This window comes from Panthera uncia, chromosome X (genome assembly GCF_023721935.1).
Source record: "Panthera uncia isolate 11264 chromosome X, Puncia_PCG_1.0, whole genome shotgun sequence".
Classification (NCBI taxonomy): Eukaryota; Metazoa; Chordata; class Mammalia; order Carnivora; family Felidae; genus Panthera; species Panthera uncia.
The window spans coordinates 97,621,741-97,649,199 of NC_064817.1; the positions used below are offsets into that span (position 1 = coordinate 97,621,741).

The 27,459-nt window shown below is 41.0% G+C and overlaps 1 protein-coding gene across 1 annotated transcript in view; it reads right to left on the reverse strand.

Annotated features, from left to right (window-relative positions):
* Positions 1-6,268: 6,268 nt before the first annotated feature.
* The window catches only part of TENM1 (teneurin transmembrane protein 1), a 777,891-nt gene continuing 756,700 nt past the window's right edge, over positions 6,269-27,459 (reverse strand). Inside the window, exons 29-33 of the mRNA XM_049644834.1 lie at positions 18,721-19,017; positions 11,796-12,183; positions 9,743-10,963; positions 8,793-8,935; positions 6,269-7,369 (exon numbers count right to left, since the gene is read on the reverse strand). Coding sequence (XP_049500791.1) covers positions 6,611-7,369; positions 8,793-8,935; positions 9,743-10,963; positions 11,796-12,183; positions 18,721-19,017 — 2,808 coding nt within the window. The 3' untranslated portion in view covers positions 6,269-6,610. The remainder of the gene's footprint in view (positions 7,370-8,792; positions 8,936-9,742; positions 10,964-11,795; positions 12,184-18,720; positions 19,018-27,459) is intronic.

A 27,459-nucleotide genomic window follows, 5' to 3' on the forward strand; every position in this document is an offset into this window, starting at 1 on the left:
TCTCCCTCACCTCCCAGGATTACTCAGGTACTAGAATTATATAAATTTAAGGTAGTAATATTACTAAACATTTAAATAGCATTGATATTCGAAGGTCTCTAAAAGTGAGGGTGAATAGGGAAGGAATATGGAGAAATCTATCTCCTTTAATAATTGTCTCAATGTAGGAGCTCTTGCCTCTTTTTTTTAAGTTTTTGTTCATTTATTTCGAGAGAGAGAGAGAAAGCACGAGAAAGGGAGGGGCAAACAGAGAGGAAAGAGCAAGAATCCCAAGCAGGCTCTGCACTGTCAGCGTGGAGCCTGATGTAGGGCTTGAAGCCATGAACCATGAGATCATGACCTGAGTGTAGATCGAGTCGGGTGCTTAACCGACTGAGCCACCCAGGCATCCCTTGCCTCTTTCTTTTTGTACTCTGAGGGTGGGGTGGGATGGGTATTTAAAAAAAAATGACCAGGTGATACTAATATTCCCACCCCTCCACTGACACCATTGCGTTTTGCTGATTGGGTGTGTTGAAACAATAAGATTGTCTTCTGCTCCGTGACTCTTTTCACTGTATCTGTGTACAGTAGTCCCCACCCCCCCCCCCAGATGCGGGGGGATGCATTCCAAGACCCCCATGGATGCCTGAAACCATGAATAGTACCAAATCTTATGTATACTATGTTTTTTCCTATATGTACATATATATCCGTGACAAAGTTTAATTCATAAATTAGGCACAGCGAGAGATTAGCAATAGCCAGTAACAAACGAGAACAATTATAACAATATACTGACATGAAAGTTACATGAATGTGGTCTCTCTCTCAAAATTTCTTAGTGTACTGTACTCACTCTTCTTCTCGTGGTGATGTGAGATGATAAAACGCCTACGTGATGAGATGAAGCGAGGGGAATGACATAGGCTTGTGATAATAGCGTTAGGCTACTATTGACCTTCTGACAGTATGTCAGGAGGAGGATCTTCTGCTTCTGGACTGTAGGTTACCGCGGGTAGCTGAAAACTGTGGAAAGTGAAACCGCGACTAAGGGAAGACCGCTGTGTAAGGGGCGCCTGGGTACCTCAGTCAGTTAAGCATCTGACTTCGGCTCAGGTCATGACCTCCCATTTTGTGAGTTTGAGCTCCACATCGGGCTCTCTGTTGTCAGTGCACAGTCCCCTTCAGATCTTTTGTCTCTCTCTGTCCCTTCCTTGCTCGTGCTCGCTCTAGTTCAAAAAAAAAAAAAAAAGGCATTTAAAAAAAGGCATTTAAAAAAAGGCAGCAGGGCATTTGTGACTGGTGTAAATTCCAGAATTCTAAGCAAGTTTTGGGAACAAGCAACTTGTTTGGACTATGGGTGTCCCATTACCATCAAGTTGAATTTTGCAAGATCTATCGGCCTTGCTTTCCCAGTGTCACTTGTAAATACCTTCTTGTGAAAAGTACCAAATGGCCATTGTAATGGCCCAGTATGTGAGAGCTGTTTTTTTTTCATTTTCTTTTTTTTTTCAGTCCCCCTCCGCCCCGCCCCCGACTGCCTTTCTCCCCCATTCACTTTTTTGCCAATGCATCTGGGTGCCCGGCTCTCCTAGCTCTCCCCAACCCGTCTTGCAATTCTTCATTTTCTTTCCATTGCTCAGAAAGGCATCAACAGGAGAAAGAAACCTTTTTCAAAGTAATAGCCTAGAGGCATTTAAACTTGCAACAGCTACTCTTCTTCTTCTTTTTTTTTTTATTAAATGGGCATTTGTGACAGAGATCCTGTTTGTGTGAAAAATAAAAATGAAGAGACATCTGCTTAGGATTAGTGCCTTTCTGATTTCTGCACCTACATTTTCAAGATGATGCGGTTTTATTGTTCCCTGTTAGGGAGCTACTTTTCATATCTCAGGTGACCAGACATACTTGAGAATGCAGTTTGGCGCATGAATAACATGGGACACACCGTTCGTTTGCAATTTTATTTTTTAAAAATGAAATATTCAAAGTACTTTTTTTCTTTCAAATATCGACACATAATGTTTAACTTTAAATATTTACAGCATGTTGTTGTGATGCTCTTGTAGAAAAATGCATGCTTCTGGCCTGAAAGCCAGAGCAAAATGCAAAAGACCATTTAACTGCAGCCAGAGAACATGAACCTGTACAGTATCCAGTCACTTTTCAGCACAGGAGTGAGAGCAGGAATACAAAATTGGGACCTATTGTTTCCTAGCAACACGGCTCAGGCCATTATAACACAATTTTCAGTATGATTAGAACCTCTAACTGTTGTTATATAGAAACTGAAAATCTTGGCATACACTGTAAACATCTTTACTTTTCATGAGAAAGTAAGCAGCTAAAAAGAATATTTTTCTGACGGTAAAGGCTATACTTCTCTTTTTCACCTTCTTTCTTACCGATGCTTTTGCCAGAAGAATAGTAAAGATTTAGACATTGTCATGATTCATACAAGTAAAATATTTTTCAAGGACACAATCTGATATACTAACATTTATTTAAGAGGTTAAAGTCCACCACTAAATCTAAGGAAAGATTTTTAACTGCCAAACACATTTCCTTTGACAAATAATGTAAGATGACAACTGCCAAGACAAAATCCACAGCAAGTTTAACTAACTATTTTCAGTTACTGTTTAGGAAGTAATTTCTTCTTACACACAGTAGTAGGTTTGGTCCTTAATAGCTTTCACATGAAGGACACACTGAAATAACAGTCACTATTTTGTGTTTGAATTCTTTTTTGTTGTTTGTTGTTTTCTGTTTTTTTGTTTTTGTTTTGCTTTTTTGTTTTTTTGTTTTTTTTTTTTTTTTTTTTTTTTTTTTTTGGGGTTTTTCTGTTTTTTTTTTTTTTTTTCCCTTTTGCAGAATAAAGAACCTTACAGAAGGCTGTGGAAGAGCAGTCTGAAATCTGAAGTACTAGTCAGGTCAGCTGTGTGTATGTGAGTTCCTCCAAGAAAACAAGAATGTTGTATCCAGTCTGTAGCCTTCTGTCCTTCCACAAGCTATAATACACTCCAGTCTTTCCAAAAGTTTCTTTCAATACTTGATTACTGTACTTTTGCTTCCATTGCAATTGCCCTTACAGGAACATATCTTTATAAATGCAAAAACTTTGTCCTGACTCTCTCAGGTGATATTACAGTGGGGCCTGGACTGGTGAAAACTATATTTTAAAAGGAGGAAAGAAAAGAAAAAAGAGTAGGAACAACATGATAGGATGCTTGACATGGTGTTGATCGCAATGAAAAAGAAAAATCGTAGAAAAAGTATCATTCAATTTTATACCTATGTGGTTAGCATGTGAATTCCAAATTATACATCGTCAAGTTTTTATACATTTGGCTATGTGGTATATATATTATATTCTATATATATAGTCTCTATATTATAGATCTTCTAGATAAATTGACAGTAAAGGACACGCTTATTTTACACAGCGTTTTGCTGGGTTAAAAATAAAACATATGCCTATTTATATGGAGAGTGTTTTGCTAGAAATTAGTTTATGAATTGAGCTTTATTTCCCTTTCCTTCAGGAGTCATGCTTCTAATCAATAATGATTAGAATGGCAACTAAAAATAAATGTATTTAAATGTCTGCTAAACTGAACTTTGCAGTTCATTTGGATCTCTAGACTGTAGTGCAAGAGTAAAAACAGAACAGAATAGAACAAATAAAATGGGCCTAACTAGGAAAAAGAAACAACCACAGAGTATTCCCTGCCTCCGGCCCAGAATGTTCTTCATGAGAGCCCAACTAGAGTGCCCTCGTTCTAACTTGAATAGCGTGTGGCTGTCCAGTGTCAGCTGCCTGTGCCTGTGCTCTGGGTGTGAGAAATTCGTGTTTCTCTGTAAGATGCATTCACTTTCATCAGGGAATGCAAACAAAGTGTTCTTTCGCTAATTTAAACTTCAGAATTACAAATCAATGACGGCATTCTTTGTATTCAGCTGAACGATGTACCCCACGTCTCCACGTTCTTATTAAGAAATGCCAAAATGTTTCTCTTAGATTTACTGTGCATTAGCGCTAACCTTTTGGGTTTTTTTTTTCCTCTTTCCTCCCACAAACTTCGGGAGAGGTAAAGAGAGCAATAATAGTTCAAGGCAGTATTAAAACCACAGCTATAAGTGATAAAAAGTGCATTTCCTGAATATAATACAAATGTAACTTTAAGAAACTAAAGGCACAAACTAAATAAATATGTATTACAAACTAGAAATGCACAGTTCAAGGTAATTACTATTAAGTAAAAGCCTCAAATATTTGTTTCTAATGGATATTTAAAGCAGTTTGAAAATGATACATCATCAGTGAATTGCAAAAAGTATAATAATCGCTTAAAATATAAGCAAAATAGACTCTAATATTGACATCTTGGATTAGTGATAAAATACATCATCACATTTATGAATGCACTCTCTATATACAGTTCACAAATTATTTTTCCATTGATTTAAAAGAACATCAGAGGTTCTAGGAACATAAGGTCCATTTTTAGGCTGGTGTGGAGGTATTCAAATTTTCAACAAGTTGGTTCATAATTTTAGAATCCCATCCTGAATAAACAGTATACCACTAACACAGGCCTGATTCAGAAAAAAAAATAATGTGATTATAGTCTGGATTAGTAATCTCTTGAGCTGGTGTGCTTCCAATCAAAAAGAGAGAGGAGTTCATCATGAATTCTCTCTGGGTCTCTCTGTGTCTCTCAGAATACACACGTAAGAATGTGGTAACCCCAACCTGATGTTTTTGAAAATGAAATGTTTGGATACACCCTCCCCTACTGTCTGCGGGTCCTTGCCTTTTCCTCCCTCTACTTGGTGGAGTAAGGAGCCAGACTCTTTCCAAACCTTAACGTGAGCCCGGATTCTGACTTCGCATATTTTCAAAGGAAACCGTCATCACCAAGCGAGGCAATGACCCCACACTGCATTTAGGAAGCAGCTGGGAAGAATCCAAACTGTAACACTCCATCATAAATCCTCCTTCAGACATAGCAAATATCCAGACCCAGTGATGAAAGTGCTGAAGCTGGCTCAGAGGAATTTTCTGCAGGCCACATTGTGCTGTCATGTCTTTTCATTTGTGGTAACTTACAATTACGCAGCATTTTACAAACTGTCTCTTTGTCACTGGGCACAAATCTCCTAGCTCACCAAGGGGCTTCTTTTTGCTACAGGATTCATAAAGATTGAGGAACCGCAACTGATATTAACACTAATCCTGATCTTTTTCCAAAGTTTAAATGATCATGGAACAAAAATAACCCTTTCTGGAAAACAGTTATTTTCCTAGGCAGGACACATGATTAAATCAAAATAAACGGGTAAAGACAGAGAACTAAAATAACTCAAGTATCAATTGTTTTAGTAAAAAACAGTCTGCCTCTCTCTAATCAGTTGAAATGTTTTAGATTGGAAAGGGTTCACTTAATTAAATTTCCTGACTGTGGAGGGGAGATGTTCCATACAGAATTGTACATTTGAAAGATAAATCTAAGTGGTATGAATCAATGTGGCAGCAACTACTGTGATGTTCCCTTTGGTGCTTTCCTTTCGTCTTAGTACTAGGTCTACTTTTTTTTTTTTTAAGGTTTTGGCTCTTCTGAATTTCTGCAGTAGTAGTGAATGTATTTATCAGCATCCCAGGCACGTATGCCTGATAAAACCTCTTGTTTTTTTTTTTTTTCTGTACCAGAATCATTTGTAGTAAATTACCTTTCGTGTGCACAAAACCATTGGATTAGTGTATAAATATGGAATCACTAATGTGAAACTATGACCAAAACACACCCTATATATAGATGAGTAATTCCTACCCAGGTTAATAGAAGCTATGTTTACCTGACACCAATACAGCCAGACAATTTGGTGAAAAAATGGAGTCAAAACAGGTTGTGCAGGAGACGTTCCATTGGCCAGCTGCCTTGGTATCACGTACACATGAGCAAATAGTGGCATTTCAGTCTGTTACCACACCCACAGGGAAGCATGGTAGGCAGAATCCGGCCACCGCACGCCAAAACACAGCACAACAACATGGCATTTACTTTAACAAGCAAGGAGGAATAATCAGGGAGGAAGGGCAAATGGGTCGTGACTCTGGGAGATGGTGGCAGACGCCATTTTCCACTTGTTAAGTTTCCTATAACGGATCTGGAAAATGCGAAAGGGCCGGCAGTCTTTCGAAATGCAAGGTTCAGAATACTATCGCACCACATTTTCAGATAGCTCGCAAGTTCTGCCAACAGTTAAACGTGAAACTTTCGCGTCACAGTAGAGATACGTAGAACCTTGGGTTCTTTATACTTGAACTCATGTGCATGGTTCGACAAATTTAAAGTGGTGCTTTCTGGAAACTTTTTTTTTTTTAGCTGTTTTACTTGTGTTATTTTGAATACTGCCACACAAGAACTAAAAATCTCTCATTTCTTAAAGAGTTTAGACAAACAATATTAAAATACCATCTTCCGTCACATTGAAAGGCAGTTGGATATGTTTTTCCTCCATATTTACATATACAGAGTTCTGATCTAGAAAACCAATACAACAAACCATTTTATGTTTTAAAAACAGGCAGTCTTTGGTGACGCAAAGGCAGAGATGTTTTTTGTTACCTCCTGCCTATTTCGCTCTGTCTCATAAAGTGAATATTGTTGGCGCTGTCAGAAAGTTCTAAATACTGCTCGACAGACAAAACAAAATACCCATCATAACCTTGTACCCTCCCAGTGCTCAAAAGCTGCTGCTTTTCCCCCTCTGTCCATGCCCGAATACCCTCCTCCCCTTCTTGCAGCCTTCTCTGTTCCTTAGTCCAGGCCTGGGCCACAGCACGTTGTCTGGCAATCTCCAGCACGTGATTCTTCTCCTCTTCGACAGTTGTCCCATACCGGATGTTGAAGCACAGAGCCCCGTGCTGGAGCTGGATATCCGCAAACCGTCTAGTCCTCCCATTCAACACAGAGGTCATCTGGGACACAGTGACATTGACACCATTCTCTAGAATCCGCCTCCCCCCAGTGTTCCCGATGAGCACCAGGTCTTCCTCCAGAGACCCAAGCTTAATGAAGTAGTGAGTGTCCCTCCCCTCTATGGTAAAATGAAGGTTTTCCAGGTAATGAGCATTATTGAGAATGGCAGCAAGCCGCCTGCTATCTTCGTTGGCTACTCCTATAATATCGGCTGTTACTATGCCATCCTTGATGGCGAATTTTATACCTTTTCCAAAAACAGAAGGAACAGCAGCAAACCTCGGTTGCTTCCCTCCTTCAAGGCACCGTCCATCATTGTATCGGGGAGTCATAGGAAGTTGGTCCAGGGAAATGAAATTCCTGAGCTGTTTCTGGAGCTCACACTGAATACCTAGGATAGTCTAGGAGAGAAGAAAGGCACAGTGCAAAAATGCAGCACAGGGTCAGACACCTGTCATGCTTGGGGACTGTGGAGAGCACCTTCTTGCTTTACGGTGCTGGTGAGTGAGTTCAAAGCAAGATAAATTTGGACTCTCTTCATCAGAGATTTGGCAAAGACAAGACTAACGGGTTACTTGGCCACCTGGCTATGTTTCTTGATGTCTTGGTGAGTTAAACCTAAGGAAATGTACTAGAACCTTGGAGCCAAAAGTCGCTTCAAGGTACATGGGGCCAGCTCCCCCAAAACAAAGACCTTTCGTTTTCACCAATGTAACTAATACGATCTGTTACCGTACGTGGTGTAATACATTAGCCACAGTGAGGAGCAGAGATGGCTTAAGGCATTATTCTTGGCTTTAAACAGATTATGACCTTATAAATAACCACAGCAAAGCAGCAAGAAGATCTTATGAGGACTTAAAACCAAAACAAAACCAAAAACAACCCTTTCTATTGTGGACATTTTCAAACATACTAAGAAACAGAGAGAATGGTGAACCGCCAAGTATCCATAACAGGGCTTCAGCAATTTTCAACATTTTGATTAACTTTTTAAAAAAGGATTTTTAATTGCAAAAAGGACTTTTAATGACGTTTTAATTATAAAAATTACTTTTACATATTATATGTATTTAGGGATAAGCCTATAGCACCCATTTAAAATTGCCTTTCCCTTATAATTTTTTACACTTAAATTTCAAGCCCTCCCACCCAAATATCAGTTTTATTCTGAAGTATTTTTTTCTCTTTTTGCAAACAGACACTCCTCTATTTCTTTCAATTGAAAGGAAAAGTTACTTCATGTTTCCATTTGTTCCTCATCCTCTTGATGAAATTACCTGTTAAACCGTGACTAGTCTGGCATTCCTTTTTCCCAGAGACTTTATCCCTATACTCTTTATTACTTTCACTTCACTGATCTTATGTACTTTTTCTTGGTCAGAATAATTTAATTCTGTTCTTCCCATGCTCTTAATGCACCACACCCTAAATTATTTTGCTGTTGGAAATCTGAAGATTTTACATCTGTCAGTGAACAGTTTTCTCTATACAGAGTCCATAATTGCCCTTGGTAGGCCGTTGCAGAATTTTAAAAGTTGACTTCGTCTTGTTTGTCTACTTCAGCAGGTCACCAAGTGCCATATTGGCCTTGTCTTTCCTAAAAGCTCTGATTCCCTGATCCTTTCCTCATGGAAGCTTTTTTCTGCCTCCTCATTAATCATGGACATTTTAGTGAATATTCAAGATGACTCAAAAATAAGGAAGGAAATACATGTTAATGCCATCTCAGGGTGTTGGATGCTCCTCTGGTTTTTTGTTTTGTTTTGTTTGTTTGTTTGTTCGTTTTTTCAGATACATAGAGACGGTAAAAGTTTTACTAACCTTTCCGGGATCCCACTCTGGAGTTTTTGTCTGAAGCTGGAGAAGCTCATAAGTTAACTCTAAATTTTCTAATTCTGGTTTGGGGAATCCAGGTAGAACATTGTGTAGCTGGAAACCAAATAGCTCCAGCCAACTTCCAATGTCTGTGAAGCACAGAATAGAAAAGGAAAACAAATGATGAAGCCCATAGTTTACAACCTTTGTGGAAAGCTTGAATGATGCCTCCCCTGCCTTCAGTATGTTCAGCCAGTGGGAAGTTAGGGATTGAACTCCCCCTTCTATCACCTGCTCCAAAGCCTATGATCCACTCTCTACTGGGAAACCTTTTGATTCGTGGAGAATCACAGAGATGGGTTCGGTTTACAGCATTGAAACTCTTAAAAAAATTTTTTTTTTAAATTTATTTTTTGAGAGAGAGCGAGCGAGCAAGCAGCGGGGAGCAGAGAGAGACAAAGGGAGGGAGAGAGAGAATCCCAAGCAGGTTCCACACTGTCAGCATGGAGCCCAACGTGGGGTTTGAACTCACAAACTGTGAGATCATGGCCTGAGCCAAAACCAAGAGTCGGATGCCCAACCGACTGAGCCACCCAGGCGCCCCACATTGAATCTCTTAATGTGGTGGTGGCACTGAGGCCACACAGATCGTAATATTAGGTTTATTTGATGGAACATAATTCTGAAGTTTTTAAATGAAACCATTTATATAAGCTTTGAAGAGTGAAAACTACAAACAGCAAGCTTAAAAGGAAAGAAACGATGCACTGGGATGCAAAAGCATTGTGTTTTATGCCACCTGCACAGTTTTGCTTGCCCTAGAAAACTAAGGAAGAGAGTGACTGCATAATAACTTGTGGGCTAACTGGCAGGAAGAGGAAGCATATTTACAAAGGCACGGAGATTATGTGATAAACACCACCGAGTTATTTCAAGTTTAGTGTAAAGCTTTGTACCTGTGGTATACTTTGCAACATCTTGAATTTTGCCAACTGGGTAGTTATTTTCAAAGGAGTAGAGGTTGAATGGTTTAGGAAGGAGGTTCAACTGTTTCCATATGTGATGATTAGGCGTTGTCCACCTACCAGCAACAACATCATAATCCCTTTGCCCCAGGTGCACTAATTTAGTAAGCAAATCATAGAGTCCTCCATGAAAACCAATGATGACCTGAAAGTCAGGGTAAGTGTCATGGTAGATGTCTCCATAAGGCGTGTACAAGATCTCTTTTATCACCTGACCTCGGCTGCTGAACACAGCCAGTGGCGTGCCCGTATTATCACAGGCTACGTAATATTCTTCACCACTGCTTAGCTCCATGGCAATGAGGTGACCTTGGAGATCGTAATACAGGGATGTGATCTCTGAGCTCGTGTGGTTGTACAGATGAGTAATTCTTATGGGATTGGCAAGGTCTGCATAAAAGAACTGAAGGTGCTGCCCCAGGCTGGACTTACTGGCGACACGTCGCCCGAGCCCATCATAGTAATACTGCACAGTCCAGCCAGAAGCCTTATTGTAGGCTTTCTGCAGCAGACCATTAGAATTATATTCAAATATGTCATTTCCCCTCTGCCGCAGAAAGCCATCTTCATCCATTTTATACTGAATTTCTCCTAGTCTGGTGATGCGGTCTCGGAGGTCATATCGGAGAGGAGTAAGACGAGCACTATTCCCGTGGCTTAAGAGGTTGATGTTTCCATTCAGGTCATAACTGTAACGCCACTGGGTTTTGTCATTTACGGAAACAGTCTGCAGCTGCCCGTCAGCATCGTATTCGTAGAAGTATCTTGTTATGTTGGCATCCACTCCCACTCTTATATCGCATATCACCATACGCCCCATATTATCATACTGAATAGTCATCCAGTAGGCAATTGCCTTTAGGATTTCGTATTGGACTTCGATAACTTGTCCGCTGGCACTGAAGATCTTGGTATGCTTCATCACCGTAGTAGTTATGACCTGATTTAAATCGTAATTAATTACACTGAATTTTCCAAACTGCTCTGTTCTACCAGAAACATCAACATATCGGTACAGATCTATGGGCAAAGGGGTTTCATTGATCACAGCTTGCATGCTGGTGACGCGGAAGTTGTTGTAGCTGTAGTCAAACCGAGCATTCACCAGACCTTCTTCACTGAACCTGAAGATCTGGCGTCCAATAAGAGGTCCTGAGGAATCAAAATAAAAATAATGAGAACAGAGCTAGATGCGTAATGGTGAACAGTCAGAAAGGTCTCGTGTTATTTTCCTTAGCAGCAATGCTTTTACGTTTAAAATAAGATATTAGAGGTTGACCTCTGATACCGAAAGCGTATCATCTCATAGATACGTACTCTCACGGTTGTGGTCATTAAATATGAAAAAATACTGTATGTTATAGAATAATTTAACTATAGGACCTATGTAAGTAATAACCCATCCGGTAGCTTGGGGTGAGGAAACTGATATTATAAACATGCTTTCTTGTTATAATCACTGACAAGAACGCTTTTAATTCATTTAACCCGTGCTACAAAATCAGCAGGTCAGATTTCCACGAAGCCCAGCATTAAAGTAACTGAATTTGGCATTTTCCAAGCTCAAGGGATGAAAGAGATTCAAAAGTTCTGACTTTTGAACATATTTTGCCATCAGCTGAAGCTTATAGAGGTCACATGGGGCTTGAGCTCGTTTCGGTGAGGCTCAAATCTTGCAGCTGCACCTTTGGGATGATTTGGTGGTGAGCTACAAATGAGCACACAGACTAGGTTCTCTGATCTCAACGTTTCTGAGAGCCAAGACAGGGACAAAGAGATGTATGGTGGTTTCCTAAGGAATCACCTTTCATGCAGTCTATAGCAGGTTTTTAACTTTCAAAGGAAGATAATTTAATAACTAAAGGGAACACGTGTTGGATTGAATGTCTACAGGATAATGATTCTATTTCACACTGTGGCCGGCAAAAATTTCATAGGAAAATACCGGTACGGTTGTACACATCCCCACCGTTTCACGACAAACCTGTTTGCCTATATCTGATTGTGCAAATGAAGCCGTCATGCATCAGGTGTATTGTCTTAATCACTCCAGAAGACTCTTCATAGGTTAATGTGACCTGAGTGGTATCATAGAGAATCTCAGACAGCCTTGCTTGCTTGGTGTATTTGTATAACACTCTGCGCCCGGTTCCCAGATGCAGGGTCTGTAGCAGTCGGCCATCTCGACTGTAGTCTTGGATAAAAGAGGTGCTACTGTCTGGTGGGGTGTAGATGTTCCGGTAGTAGCCCACTGAAAGCATGGTTTGTAAGCTGTGGCGCACCATACTAGGCATGGTGACCGAGAGCAGACAGTCTGATTGGTCATACTCAAAGATGTAACGCCTCTGGCTATGTAAGAGAAGCATCACAGACTGAAACGAGACAAAGGCGAAATAGCGTATTATGTACCACTGAAGTTGAGGAGAAGAAAGAAACGCATTCATCCATTCAACACAGATTTATCGAGCACTTACTATGTGCCAGGCACCGTGGTGGACCCTAGTGGATACAGTAGTGGGCAGTCACGGTGTCTAACCATATGGAGCTTACAGTTTAAGGGAGGAGGAAGACAAGCAACCAAGCAATTGCAATATAGTGTGAAACGTGTTATGACAGAGGAAGGACAGGGTGCCTAGCAGAGGAAGAATAGCTAACCCAGACTTAAGAGGTGAGGAAAGGCTTCCTGGAGGAAGTGACTTCTGAGTTGAGACCTAAAGAATGACCAAGGCTTGGCCGGGTGAAGGCAAGGAAACGGGGCAGGGGGCGCAGGGTAGGGAGAGAGTGCCCCTGACAAGAGCACAGCATTGTGAGGGGCTGGATAAGAGAGATGGCTTTTCAGAGGATGAGAGCAATTTCATGTGGCCAGAGCGTGGGTGTGTCAGAGGGGAGGGGATGGTGACTGGCAAGAGACAAGGCCAGTTAAGTAGGCTGGGTCCAGATTATGCTGGGCTTTCTAAGCCATGCTAGAGACCGGACTTAAACATGTTGGCCACAGGCAACCACTGAAAGCAAGTCAAAGGGCGGGGTGCTGGCAGAGCTGGGAGAAGCAATCGGTCAATGTTCCAGAAAGGTTACTGTTTGCGGAGAAGCATCCACGTGGCGATGGACTGGGGGGAGGTAAATGGAGGGTGAGGCGTGCCACATGTGGAGTTATGGTCACCAAAAAAGTATTCATTGACTTCACATAGTCGTAAATGTCTTCCTCAAAAGTTGTATGCAAAATGTTATTATTACTGCTTTGCAATTTGTGTTTTATTTGGTTTTTTATTTGAGTACCGTTGACATTTTTTCAAAATTTTATTTTTAAGTAATCTCTACGTCCAACGTGGGGCTCGAACTTACAACCCTGAGATCAAGAGTCGCATGTTCTACTGACTGAGCCCGCCGGGAGCCCCTATAGTTGACGTTTTAAAAATATTGGACTGTAGTTGACAAGCAATTCATATTTTAAACTATATTAGGGGAACATGCCATTAGAAGTGAAGAATTCTCTGGATATACAACCCCTTTCCTCCAAACTGATCCGTATTTCAGAAACAGTTATTTGTTGAGGTATAATGCCTCGCATGTAATTAGGTATTTCACTGATATTGGTTTTACCTTATTTTAACTTTAAATACAAACATAAAAGGAGCACTGTTTTACAGGGGACTCAATCCTATTTCTAACTGAAAAGCATTTAAATCTCATCTTTTAATAAAAATTTAAAAAACGCTCAGCCCCGGAGAGTCTCATGTAACACTCTAAGGACGCTTTTCCCTTCCCTTTTTGAAAATTACCTTATCAAGCGAAAGGATTTAGTTGAGCTTTATTTTCTGAAGTTTGTGTTATGTAAATGATAGGTATCTTTTCATTTTCTAAACATAAATTACATTAATATTTATGAATACCAATTGCATAAGCACACATAATGTACACTTAAACCTTCTAAACGTGAAACTAGATTCTAATATTAAATGTCTTTCTTGAAACTGCATATCCTCCCTGCCCTTCTGAGAATTATTGATTTGGAATCGCATGTCAGGACCGTGAAGTCAAAGTCAGCAGTTATTTTCTCTTTTGTTCATCCTGTTTTTCCCCACCAAGTACTCTGCCTCTCGGGTACAGAGCTGCGTGCGGAAACCCTGTCACCTTATCACCTGTGGACAACATGCAGCTCCAAAACAGAGGCACTCCCACTGAACAGAGAGGCAGGAGACTTGGCTTTTCTGTGTGGGCATGAGGACACGAAGGGAGAACCACGTCCTTGACCGAGGCAGAACCCACAGACCCGGGGGGCAGCTGGCGGAAGATGCCTTTGCATTACCCTATGCTCCCAGTCCGATTTCTTAGCTCCTTTCCACTCTGTTCTGTCAGTTTGCCACGAGCAAATGACATCTGTCACCTGCGATGCAGGCCAGGGACAATCACCATATGGCTCCCGCGCATTATCTCGTACCAGTCTGCCTGGGCCATGCCTTTCCCAGTCGCTGTATGCGCCCTGCCAAACATTTGTAGCACATCGCCACTGTCCCCCCCCACCTCCCGCCTCATCCACTGCGCTGCAGTGAACCACTGCCTGACCCCGTTCCTAGGTGGTGCTGATGCCGTGCTCTCTCAAAAGCTCCCCGGTCTGTTTTAAAGCTTTCTGCCAGTGGCGAGAACGCGGATGATGCGATTAGAAATCTCGTGAATGTAACTGTGGTGTTGCCAGAATACCATTTAGCTCTCACTTGGCTGCCTTTTCACTTTGGGTGGGCATTATTATCAGTTTGTTCAGTAACAATGCCTATGAGTCCATCCAGTGCCCACAGTGCTGCTACGGCGGGATAAAAGGCCATTTCTTAGGAGTGCAAACAATAGAGTGGGAGACTTTGTATTTTTTTAATTGGTTGTGGGATCCTAAAAGAGAGCATTGTAAAGAAGAAAGAAAGAACAAGCACGGATATTCATTTGAACGAGACTAGATAGAAATGAGAGATGGTAGAAATTTGAAAAGCTAAAGCATTTGAATAACCACCAGATGGCAGTGTGGGGCCACCTGGAAGCTCAAGCTACGTACAGTGTATTGTATCCCCCGAGGCAGCCTTTGGAAATTTCAGCCCCAAAGAGGCAATTTTGTGTAAATGTATCAGGCTAAAGCATCTTATTAAATGATTATAAAATATCTTTAAATGCATTTTAAAAATGAAGTCCTTAAGAACGATTTTAGGAAACCGAAAGATTTACATTTACTGTAATACAAAATTTTAGCCCCACAAGTCTTCAAAATATAATTAACTCAGAGAAGTCTCATAAATCAAGATAGAGAATTAATGACCACATAGAGAAAATTTAAGAAACAATAATTGATTTGTTTAATAGAGAAGAGATCCTTTAAGCAACCGCAGCTATTACCCAAATTATTTTTCTTCTAATGGCTTGGAGACCATTGTGCATGAAAATGATACATGTATCTTTCACCTGCTCTAGCGGAAGTCATGTAATTTGGACAAAATTTCTGCACGTTAAGGTGAACTATCTGCTGTTGTTTTGAATATAACATGGTATAGGGATGGCAAGCAAATTTACAGAGATAACACCAGATGGATTTTGAGATATAAAATGAGGTCTACGTTTTCAAGCTTGAGAATCCTTACTTTAAAAAAAAAATTTTTTTTTAATGTTTTTATTTATTTTTGAGACACAGAGAGACAGAACATGAGCAGGGGAGCGGCAGAGAGAGAGGGAGACACAGAATCGGAAGCAGGTTCCGGGCTCTGAGCTGTCAGCACAGAACCCGACGCGGCGCTCCAATTCACGGACTGTGAGATCATGATCTGAGCCGAAGTCGGCCGCTTAACCGACTGAGCCACCCGGGCGCCCCGAGAATCCTTACTTTAAAATATACTATGAGAGCCAGTGTCTTTGTGTTTGCTCTGCCCCACACGTAGTGAAAGAACGTGCCAGCAAAGGCCATGTCACAGAGGACAGAAAAGAGCACAAGAAGACACAGAACCTCATCACCTCACTGGAAAAGCTACATGGAAGTTGGACTTCGGTACAATTCAGTATGCTTCCCCCCCTTTTCTTCTTTCTAGCATCACAATTTGAAAAATGCTTTAATTTTCTTTTTTTCTTCCTTCATTTTCCTTCCTCCTTTCTTTCCTTGTTTGAATTTACCTACCAGGAGCAGCAAGTAAGTGGCATTTGTTCTGGACTTAAAAAATAAATGCTATAATGCAAATGGAAATGGAAAGAAACTAACTTTTATTGAAAGATGTCCTGGGTGCTTTATATTAAGTTATTTCACTTAATCATCACATCTATTCATTGAATGCATTATTATTGCTGGTAATTATAATGTTAATAAACTCCATCTCATGATACATGATTTTTTGGAAAGTAAAGAGCCATTCCAAAATTGTGGGCTTTGCACGTTCTGAGTTTTGCATAATAGGATTGCTGAAGTCAGGAGCTACTTTTTAATTAGAGAACAAATTAAACGTGAACTCAAGAAAGGGACGAAAGTCAACTAAAAGGCACACGTGATTTGGGCTTGTCTCGCTGGTCAGTAAACTAGTCTCTGGAAGTCACTAGGGCTTCTCTTGATACGTGACACATCAGTCAGGTCTTATTTCTGTCCACTGCAGGATACAGTTGGGGTTTTTTGTTTGTTTTGCTTTTAAAGAGTTATTGCCAACTAAGTTTCTGTAGCGAAGAGAACTTATGTGAAGTTTACTTCACGTGATTCTTTGCTGAGGAAAGTTCGATGAAATAATCAGCTAATTCAGAAAAGAGAAACAAAATCGCTTCCGTGGTGTCAAAGAGGCTACACTCAGGGCTAAACATTAGGTTTTCAATAGGCTTTTTCGTTTGTGTACAGACAGCATAAAGGAAAAGTCTTAGAGACTCAGACGCAACTGTCCCCAGGCAGTTGGAGCTCAGTGTGCAAACTACGTGCTAATGAAGCTGGGGTTAGGAGTTCAAACCCATGCGGCTCCTAGGGAGTGTTGGCCACTTCACTAGCCACATGTGCGACCTGCGGAGGGGTCAGTGCAAACGCGTCCTCATTCCTCGAAAAACAAATCAGCTTATAATCTAATAATCAGGGGCATCTTTTCAAAAAAAATTTACAATATGTTTATTTATTTTTGAGAGACAGAGAGAGAGACAGACAGAGAAAGCGAGAGAGAGACAAAGGAAGAACAAGCGGGCGTGGGGGGGCAGATAGAAGGAGAGACACAATCCCAAGCAGGCTCCACGCTGTCAGCGTAGAGCCCCATGTGGGGCTCAGACCCAAGAACCGCGAGATCATGACCCGAGCCGAGATTAAGAGTTGAACGCTTAACCGACTGAGCCACCCAGGCAAGCCTGGCATCTTTTTTTCATATGAAGGTCGCTACATGCGTCTCCCATGTAATGGGATTCATTTAATTTTGTACCATGTTTAGCGCTTCATAGGACATGAGCCATAGGATTTTGCAAATCATTCTTGTTACCAAAATTCAAGAGGAAAGACCTACTCTATAAGATTCAGATGTTCCTAGCATAGAGTACAGATTATAGATTTGATCTATTTCTTCAGCAGACGAGGGGTGGATATAGCAGAGGACTCCCTTCTTTACCCTGACTCCCAAGTAGAATTCTGTTTTATCTCCCAGGCATTTCCAATTTGGCAAATTCTCTAGCAACTGCTTCTGGGAAGTAGTTACAGTTTTATGGTGACATACAACCATTGGCACACTTTTTTTCCTTCAAAACTTTGGGGAGTATATCAGAAAGGCTTGGCATTGGGGTGCCTGGGTGCTTCAGTCAGTTAAGTGTCCGACTTCGGCTCAGGTCATGATCTCACGGTTCATGGGTTCGAGCCCTGCGTCGGGCTCTGTGCTGACAGCTCAGAGCCTGGAGCCTGCTTCCGATTCTGTGTCTCCCTCTCTCTCTGCTCCTCCCCTGCTTGCACTCTGTCTCTCTTTCTCTCTCTCTCTCAAAAGTAAATAAACATTAAAAAACTAGAGAGAAAGGCTTGGCATTATTTGGTGCAAATAGTGAAAATCTGTCATGTGAGCTATGAGTTCCTATGACTTCTGTAAGAACTTTTAGGGGTTAACTTGCTGTGATTACCCTTAAATCCTCAAGGGAAAGCATTTTTCAATTTTCCCAGAAATTAATTCAGGACTGATGAATCCAGTTGAACGGATAGATTTGGGAAACAAGAGACACCAACTTAGCACATCAGAAATTGAGATGGAGGGATAGAAATCAATTTCCCTTACTGTTCTCTGCTGCTGATGTGGCCAGAGACCATTTTGCTATGTGGTGGCTGTCTGATAAATGGTTCCGGTGGTGGGATTAAAATCATTGTCTATGTCTGCCAGACGGGAGGCCCCAGGCTCCCATTACAGGTGCTGCTGGAGACTCACTGTACACAAAGGACTGTCACCAATGAGGCCCCACTGCCACCATTTGCTCAGACTGATTACTTGTGAAAATTAGTCCTGAAATGTATACTACTAAAACTTCACCGATTATCCTAACAAAATCAGAATTCCTTATCCTCTGTGTAAGAGGTTCTTCTCCAGAGCTGAGACACATTAACACACAATTTTATAATTTTCCACTTATTTTACCTCAGTATGAGCTTTCATAATAATGAAGATACCTTTTCAAGAGCGGTAGCAAATACGCTCAAATAAGGAGAAAGCTAAGCCATTATCCTGACTTCAGTTTGAAAGAGTACCTGGCAGAGTGTGCGGTTGGGGAAAGTTTTCAGCTGAAAAACAGCTTCTCCGTATACATTCATTTTGTTGTTGTTGTTCCTTGAACAGAGCCGAACAGCGAGAACAGACTTTTTTCTCCTGTACGTCTCCTCGCCAAGATGGGTAACTAGGACCATTTGCAATATTCTCATTCAGAAACTCAGAAGTAGTTTCTTGTCCTTACATACTTACCTTTTCCAAGTAGGTATAGCTCCAAATTTTCCCATCAGCCCAAGTTCTTGAAATTATTTTTCCACTCTGGTCATATTCCATTTTTTCATTCCACGTCCCTCTTTGAATGAATGTCACCAATCCCGAAGGTGAATATGTGATGTTCACTTCATTGTATCTGCTTACGGGAGACCACAGAATAGGTCGTCCCGTCTGGTCGTAAAGAATTCGAAGGGTGAATTTCCGGTGGTCATCGTAGATCTTTCCCGTGCGAGTTATATGATCAAAATCTATGGACAGCAGGTTTCGGTTATGGGCCTACAAAACAGATATAAGATACCTTTTAAGCACTGCTTTGGTTCGTCTCATCAAGTGCGTTCACAATCGTGCAGCCAACACCTTAAATCCACCTGGAGCGAAAGACCAAAGAAGATGTTGGCGGTGGGGAGGAGGGAAGGCCAGATACGGGAGGTTTTCAGGCAAAGCACAGTAAACCAGGGTATGGTTTTTATGCAGATTTAAGTCCTCACCTTTCCCACTGTAAGAGTTTCTAAAGATTTAGGGCCATCCTCCTCTTCCTGGTACAGAGAGGGAGACGCCCTTACACATGGAGATTTCCCTTATAAAAACAGCAAATGCCTCTTCCAAAAGGGTAACTTGTACTGGGTTTCAGAGCTTCTCCTGTATCTGCTGTTTCTTAAAATCAGTCCACAATAATTTTTATGCCAAAAAGGCATATTTTAGCGTGGCAAATTCTGCTGTCCTTCAAATGAAAAAGGAGAGACTTTGACAAGTGTCCGCAGCAGTGACCCAGGAGTCAGGAGCCATTTAATTAGCTGCTTGCCTGTACACCAAGTCATTTCTTCTATCAGGGGCTTAGTTTTCTTATCTGTGAAATGGGAGTGATATTACCACTGTATTATAAGACTACATATACAGATACCTGGAGAAATGTAAAAATATTATTAGCGATTGTTATTTTAAAAATATAATTACTTTTTTTCATTTAGGTTAGGCTTTTGAATGGGCCGTGTGTCAGATTCGAAGGTGACTGTAGTTTGGTGTACTAGATTTATATCTGTAGGAATTGCAGTGTGATCTGGAACAGCATGTTAAATATCTGGCTGAGGAAAGGAGAGAAACCGACAATAGGGCTTGACTACATTAATCATAGTTGAACTAAGCTGATTCACTCACTACTCAGCTAAACTCTATGTTCATTTTTAACTTCTGTGGACAAGGATCCCTTTAAATACCTTAAAGCTATGTACCGCGCCCCCAGAAAAATGCACGTACACACAGGAATGTTTTACACGAAATCTCAAGAGGGGCTCTGAAACCCAGTCGTGAAACCTCTACCGGTCTCAAGAGTCCAATTTTCAAATCTCAGTTCAGAGTGAGATTTTTAAAAATTTTTTTACTTAAAAATTTTTATTTTCATTCTTTGAGATATAATTGACATACATTAGTTTCAGGCGTACGGCACAACGACTCAGTATTTGTATATATTGTGAAGTGATCACCAGAATAAGTCTCATCAGCATTCATCTCCACACAGTTACACATTTTTTTGTCTTGTGATGCGAACTTTTAAGATCTACTCTCTCAGCCGCTTTCAAATGTATGACACAGTCTTATTAACTGTAGTCACCATGTTGTGCGTTACATCCCCAGGACTTATTTTATAACTGGAAGTTTATACTTTTGATCACCTTCACCCATTTCCCTTCCTGTCCCCCACCCCCTGTCCCACAACCACCAATTTATTCTCTGTATCTGAGTTCAGGTGTTTTTAGGATTCCACGTGGAAGTCGGATCCAAAGACAGTTTTTATCTCAGTGGCCAGATAACTGTGAAAGGGAGGAGAATATGCCACCCAAAACGTGCCACTTTGGCACGTGTATCATTTTGAGCTGAGGTCAGTGAAGACCCAGCAGGTTTAAGAAAAACTTTGATCCCTTCCTTAACTACCTAAAAGAATTCAGTTAGATAGGAGGCCTGGTTCAGGAAGAGAGCTATTACCCGAGATTACTTTTTATCGGAATGACCTATCTGTATGGCAGGACCAATGTGTAATTACTAAACATCTGCTCTTATTCTCCTCCGCATCCTGTGAATTACCCTCCTCCCCGCCCTGGAGCCCCAGGCACCCTCTCTCATTTCTTAGTTCAGGATGGTCTAGAAGCCTCATATTGCTTGTCTTTGAGCCTCTTGTGTTTTTGTGGGGTTTCCCTAAGTGCAAAATTAAATTGGTTTTCCTCTTATTAATCTGTCTCACGTGAATTTTATTAGACCAACCAAAGAATCTAGAAAGGAAGAAGGGAACAATTTCCCGCCCCTACAACTGCAAAGCCAACATTCGTGTTTCTAAGTCCTGTGTTCCCTTGCTCACTTTGGTTTTCAAAATAATTTCCTCAAACCCCACGCTCCATCATAAAAGCGGTATTTTTTTCATTGCAGAAACACTGGAAAATATAGAAATAGAAAAAGAAAGTAATTACCTGTCATCTCACCCTCTAATGCTAATCACTGCTAATACTTTGCTACATTCCATCCATCTCACTTTCTTGCATAATCTGTGTATATACTGAAAAATACAACTAAGGTTGTACTTGAAAGTTCTATGTCCTACTTTTTTAGCTAATGTTTTATTATGAGCATTCCTCATATTATTAAATATTCTTAAAATGTGAATTTTAACAGTTGCCTAGTATCTTCTTACATGATAATTATTTATTTATCCTTTTTCCTATTGTTAGAAATTAGAGTTTTTATTTTTTGTTATTCTTTCATATTTAATATTTTGTTGAACATTTTTGTAAATAAATATTTCCTTAGTACAGAATTCAATAGGTGTGAAATGAGAACATATTAAAGACTCGTAAGGCGGGGTGCCTGGTTGGCTCAGTCAGTTAAGTGTCTGACTTCAGCTCAGGTCATGATCTCGCAGTTCACGAGTTCAAGTCCCACATGGGGCCCTGTGCTGACAGCTCAGCCTGGAGCCTGCTTCGGGTTCTGTCTCCCTCTCTGCTTCTCTCCCACTCACACTCTGTCTCTCTGTCGCTCTCAAAAATAAATAAACATTAAAAAAAGTTTAAAAAAATTTGCTAAGTAGTGAGGTTGAGTCTTTTTTTAATTTTTTTGGCCACATGTATGTCTTCTATGAATTGTCTATTCATGACGTTTGTCCTTTTACTACTGGGGTGTGGCATTTTGCTTTAAACCCTCTCTTTTGGTTCAGTTTCTTCATCAGTCAGCTGGGGCTAATGATATTTGCCTTTAATTTTGAGCTTCTGCAAACAAACAAACAAAAACAAACAAACAAAATTAGGACCTAGCAAATGTTCCACGCCATGAATTCTATCCAGAAGACTAGAGATGAGATCCCTAAATTATTTGAAAGGAAGTGCTGTTGGTCTCAGGGGTGGGTTTAATTCACGGAATAGAGCCACACACAGGTTGGGAATCAGGACTCTTTAAACCATCTGTAGCCAATGTGTGCAGCGCTGTAGTTCATAAATATACAGTAACCTGCTGTTATTCCTTAAAAGGTGATAGTGAAGCACATATTTTTTGTCTTTTGATACGCAGGGCTTGGAAACCTATACGTAACCAGGTGTTCTTTCTTCAACTACCTTTCCTGTGGTTTTATAGCCACATATCTCCAACTGTAATACCGCTCATTTACAATAGCTGTAAAATATCCGTGTAGTCCCAGAGACGGTTGTAACTGTTACAATTTATGTTATAATGATAGTTAAAGAGGCAAAGTAACAAGTGATTTCCAGTTCAACTAAATTTGTGGTTTTATTTGTCTGATAGAGTAAGTTCACTACTCAAGAACACATTTCTTAATAAAGTCGTTACCGTTACACAGGCAGGGATCACTGGTAAGTGGTACAAAGCGCAGGAAGACGGCCCAATGTTCCTTCTCTGCCTGTCAATACGTTGGCAACCATGCTTCTCTTTTTCCGGATAATGTACTCTGATATTCAGATGCTGCCAGAAAACTAGTTTCAAAGAGGTTTGGAAAGTGTGATATTGTGATTTGTAAGAAATATATATTTGGTGTTCCACCCAGTTCCCGGCACAAAGCTCCTAAAACCTTTGGAATCTCCTATGATAAGAGCGATAAAGCTGCCTTTTGTTATGTTAATGAAGTGACTTTTGGAGGGCCCTCTGGTAACCTACGAATGGGGACTGGTTGCCTGGGAAACCCACAGTGTGATTAGAGGGTTGGTACTTCTAGTACCTCCCTCCAAACCTCTGGAGAACGAGGGAGTGATTGGAGGTTGAATCAGTTGCCAATAGCCAATGATTTAATCAATCTTTCCTAAGTAATGAAGTCTCCATAAAAATGCAAAGGAGGGGCACCTGGGTGGCTCAGTCGGTAGAGCATCTGACTCTTGATTTCGGTTCAGGTCGTGATCCCAGGGTCATGGGATCGAGCCCCATGTCAGGCTCTGTGCTGAGTGTGGAGCCTGCTTAAGATTCTCTTTCCCTCTGCCCCTCTCCTGCTCATGCTCACTCTTTCTCCCCCCCCCCCCCAAACAAACAAACCCAAAGAATAGGTCGGCCAGCTCCTGGGCTGGTGAACAAGTGTAGAAGCTGGGAGAGTGGCGCACCTGGAGGGCACAGAAGCTCCACACCCTTCCCCATACCCTGCCCTCTGCATCAGTTCCATCCGGCTCTTCTTGAGTTCTAACCATTATAACAAACTGGTGATCTAGTAAGTAAAATATTTCTAAATCCTGTGAGCTGCTGTAGCAAATTAATCAAACCCAAGGAAAGGGTTGTGGGAACCTCTGGTTTATAGCCAGTCCGTCAGAAGCACTGGTAACAACTTAGACTTGGGACCGACTGGCGTCTAAGTAGTGGGCAGGGGGCAGTTTTGTAGGACTGAACCCTTAACCCGTGGAGTCTGATCCTATCTCTTGGTAGATAGTGTCAGAATTAAATTGACTTGTAGGACACTCAGCTGGTGCCCCAAGAATTGCTTGTTGGTGTGGGTTAACTCCACCTCCCACATTGGAATTGAGTCCAGGAACCCAAAAGAGAAGGTAGTGTAAAATTCAGCTAGAGGCGAAAGTGGATGAAGTTGAATAGAAGATGCCACAGAGTCCCCCCGAGTCTCCTGTGGAAACTAAGTGTGAGGAGGCTGGGAAGGAGTATGCTTTTCCGGGTGGGCTCTCCCACCCTCATCATGGAGAGCTTATATGCTCCGGCCATTTTGGCAGGAATCCAAACTTAAGCTGATTGCCAATGACTGTTGGGGTCTTGAGCAAAGTTGGGAAAGCTCCATGTTCATACAAACACTAGTTTGCCTGAAAGACAATAATCGCCTTTGACCTAGGTGCGGAGCATCCATCTTTATTTCCATGGGAAATAAATAATAAAATAATAGATAATAAATAATACATAAAATAATAAATAATACAAAAATTCTCCATGGGATAAGAATTTGCCACCACAAATTATGCCTCCTTGGCATATTTTAGGCTGATTATTTTTAAGAAGCAGACACAGGAGAAGCTCTTAAAAAAAACTGTGAAGTTGACCATTGGCATTTTTAAGGGGAATTTCCATTTGGAAGGGTGTCTCCCTGTATCAGAAAGTGGGGAATGACTAAATCTCTAGAAACTCTTAGCAATGGAGAAGGTGAGGATTTAAAATTACATAAACTACACCCTTGTTTATTGTTGTTTTCCTGGTAACCTCCCATAACTGACTCCTCACCTCCAATATCTTTTGTCTAGCTGGAGGTGTTACTTAAGGCATTGGCTTCAGCGAACTGGGGATCTACTCAGTTTTCCTGGGTCTCTCATGTACACAGGAGGTATACATGTTATTAAACTTAGGTCTGTGTTTTCTCCTCTTCATCTGTTTTTATACCTGTTTAAGTATTACACCAGCCAAAGAACTTAGAAGAGTGTAAGGAGATTGTTTTTCTCCCCAACATACTCTTCCTCTAGTCTACACCAATTCTTGGGTTGGAAAAGAGAGGGCAGAGAAAGGGTTGAAACTTGGTAATTGCCCCAAGTTAAAAGGGAGGTCTTTTTCGACGGGTTGCGCATTGAACGGGACCTCTGAGTTTGGCAACTGATGAGCTGAAAGCGGGACTTGGTAAACATTTTTCATAGGGGAAGAAGTATCTATGCTTTAGTTCATCCTCTGGTTGCCCTCAGATTTCTTTCCACTTTGCTAAGGAGAAATAAGGAGAAGGGCTTGCTTTTTGTTCCTAGTTGGACCAGAAAGGAAAGAGGGAAGCCAGTGGCCCAGGGAGCCATGGGTTGTGATTCCCACAGAGATCAAAGTGCTTAAAAGGGTGGGTACAGGCCGAAGCTCCAAAGAAAGGTGTCCTTTGCCTGCACTCAGAGCCTTTCTTGCTCCTTCCTAGGAATTTATGTTTTAAGGGCTTAAGAGAAAGTCTTTTCAACCCTTCTGATTCAAGACTCATTCAATTAGCAGGATAAAGATATATGAAGTTGATGTATAGGTAGCTTGTTGATATTTGACTGTTTTGGGCCTACAAAAAGGGCAATTTGCTATGGTTCAGTTGAATATATTCTATATATATCCTATATATACAGAATACATGTATATAAAACACATACACAAAATGTGTTGAACTCAAGTAAGCTATGATTATGGCAATTGATTTCCTTTCTTCTACAGGGAAGAAAAGGCTGAATTTCCTGCTGTCTAGCATTTCAGCTCACAATGCGCCTGAATTAATCTGTTAATCTTTGCTGGAAAAGTCAGAAGGTGAATGAGGGACACAGGCGAAGCAATCACATCACAGTTTGGGAGATGCCCTGCATTTAATTTCTATGAATTTATGAGAATGGATAGAAAAGTCACAGATTTTAAATTAGTACATGCTACCCTGCACTCACTGGTTTGAAGGTAATTAGTACTTGATTTTTAGAAATCAATCAGGACAATGCTACAGATTTTATTTGTTATTGATAACTGCTAGGCTGACAATCAAAACCATACTTAGGCTTGCTTTTAATTCACAGATTTGTCTATAAATGAACAGGGCCTGTATTTCGTGTTAGCATCAGCTGCTACTATTCCATCTGGAGTTTCCTTTTATCTCTTTTCTTGTTTTTACTCACAAGATACTCTCCTTACCTCGCCAGCCCACAAAATCTTAGTGCTAATAGCAATCTTGGGACATGGGCTATTGGGTTGATCCGCCTGGGTTCAAATCCTGGTATTGCCACTTACTAGTTATGTGTGACCTCTCTGTGCCTGTTTCTTAATCTGTAAAATGGGAATGATAATAATAGAAACCACCTGATAAAGTGTCATGCGTACTAAGTGAATTAATATATAGCAATACACATAGTAAGACCTCAGTGAATGTTAGCTGCTGTAATTATGACCAATTGTGATAATGCCGCTCTTGATGGAGATTGCACAGCCCATATGGATCCTTTCATAGATGGGAAAAGGCGTGCAATATTATGGGCATACCACTTGTTCCTCAAAATCTTACTCATTCCGCTCACCTGACTTCTGCCATATCATTTAACTTAGATGCTTTTTGCATTATATTAATTTGCTCTCGTTTAAATGCTCTCCTGTTGGGGAATTCATTTGTGTAACCATACAACAGACAATGGAAATTTTTCATACCAAATCATTAATGCTTATATGCATGCGGAATAATATGTGAAATACTTTCTTTCGAGTTCTCTTAGTGGGGTTGACTTAAGATTAACAAATGTAGTAGCTTCTGTGCTTGGAGGGCCCCAAGAATCCCCTGGCCCCAAAAAACCCAACTCGGCCCGGTTGCCTGGATGCCCGAAAGTTCCTGTCTCCAGGTGACTCCTTAGGGGTAGACGCACTGTTACCTGGGACTGAGAACGACAGATATATTTTGAAAATAGATTAACCTATCTGCAAGTAGGTTCCTTATCTAAATTTTCACAAAACGAATCCCTCCAGCAAACCCGGGGAGAAGGAAGTTAAAATAGCGTGAAGCAAATGTGAACTCCAACTCTGAGCAGCCTGTAGCCGAGTGCCCTGTCAGCAAAGGCATTTTCTGAGAAGGGAGGGAGATGCCGGAACCTTCTTGGCTGCCTCCCAAATTCCCCATCATTTGTCAGCCTGGGACCCTGTGTTGCATCTGGGCTTGTTCCCCGTTTCAGAGCTCAGATCATGTATGAACGGTCACATGTTGCATTTAAAAACCAATCTACCCGGTGCTCAGTTATCTTTGAGTGGAGAGGGGACAAAAATCAATTGCGAAGGTTTTAGATAAGTCTTTGCTTCGTTTTGCTTGTAAACACATAATCATCTTACTTGATTTTATGACTTTGGTTTGAAGTGCTAAGCTTCCTGGACTTTTGTTTTTGTTTTTTTTTTCCTTTTCATAAAGGAGGGTGTAGTGCTGGGGTTTTGCTGTAACCTCACATCTCAGTCTGCGAAATCTTGTAAAGAGCTCTGGGATCCAGTGCTGGGATAAGTCTCCTATGACGGGATTAGTATCCGTGCGTGTGGCGAGGTGCAATCTGGGTGAAGTTCCCAGACTGGTTCGCTGCGGGTGAATGTCCAATTCTTTTACCACTGCTTCCATTGTTATCTGCACTCTAATGTCTCCATTGTCCAGGGAAATGTATTTATGGGGACAGGCTGATGCAACAGATAAGATACATGGACTGGATGTAAAAGTACTTGGCAAGGAAGGTGATTCGAACACAATTCAGGTTGGGGTAGGGAATGGATTTTCGAAATAAAGGAAATTTCCGG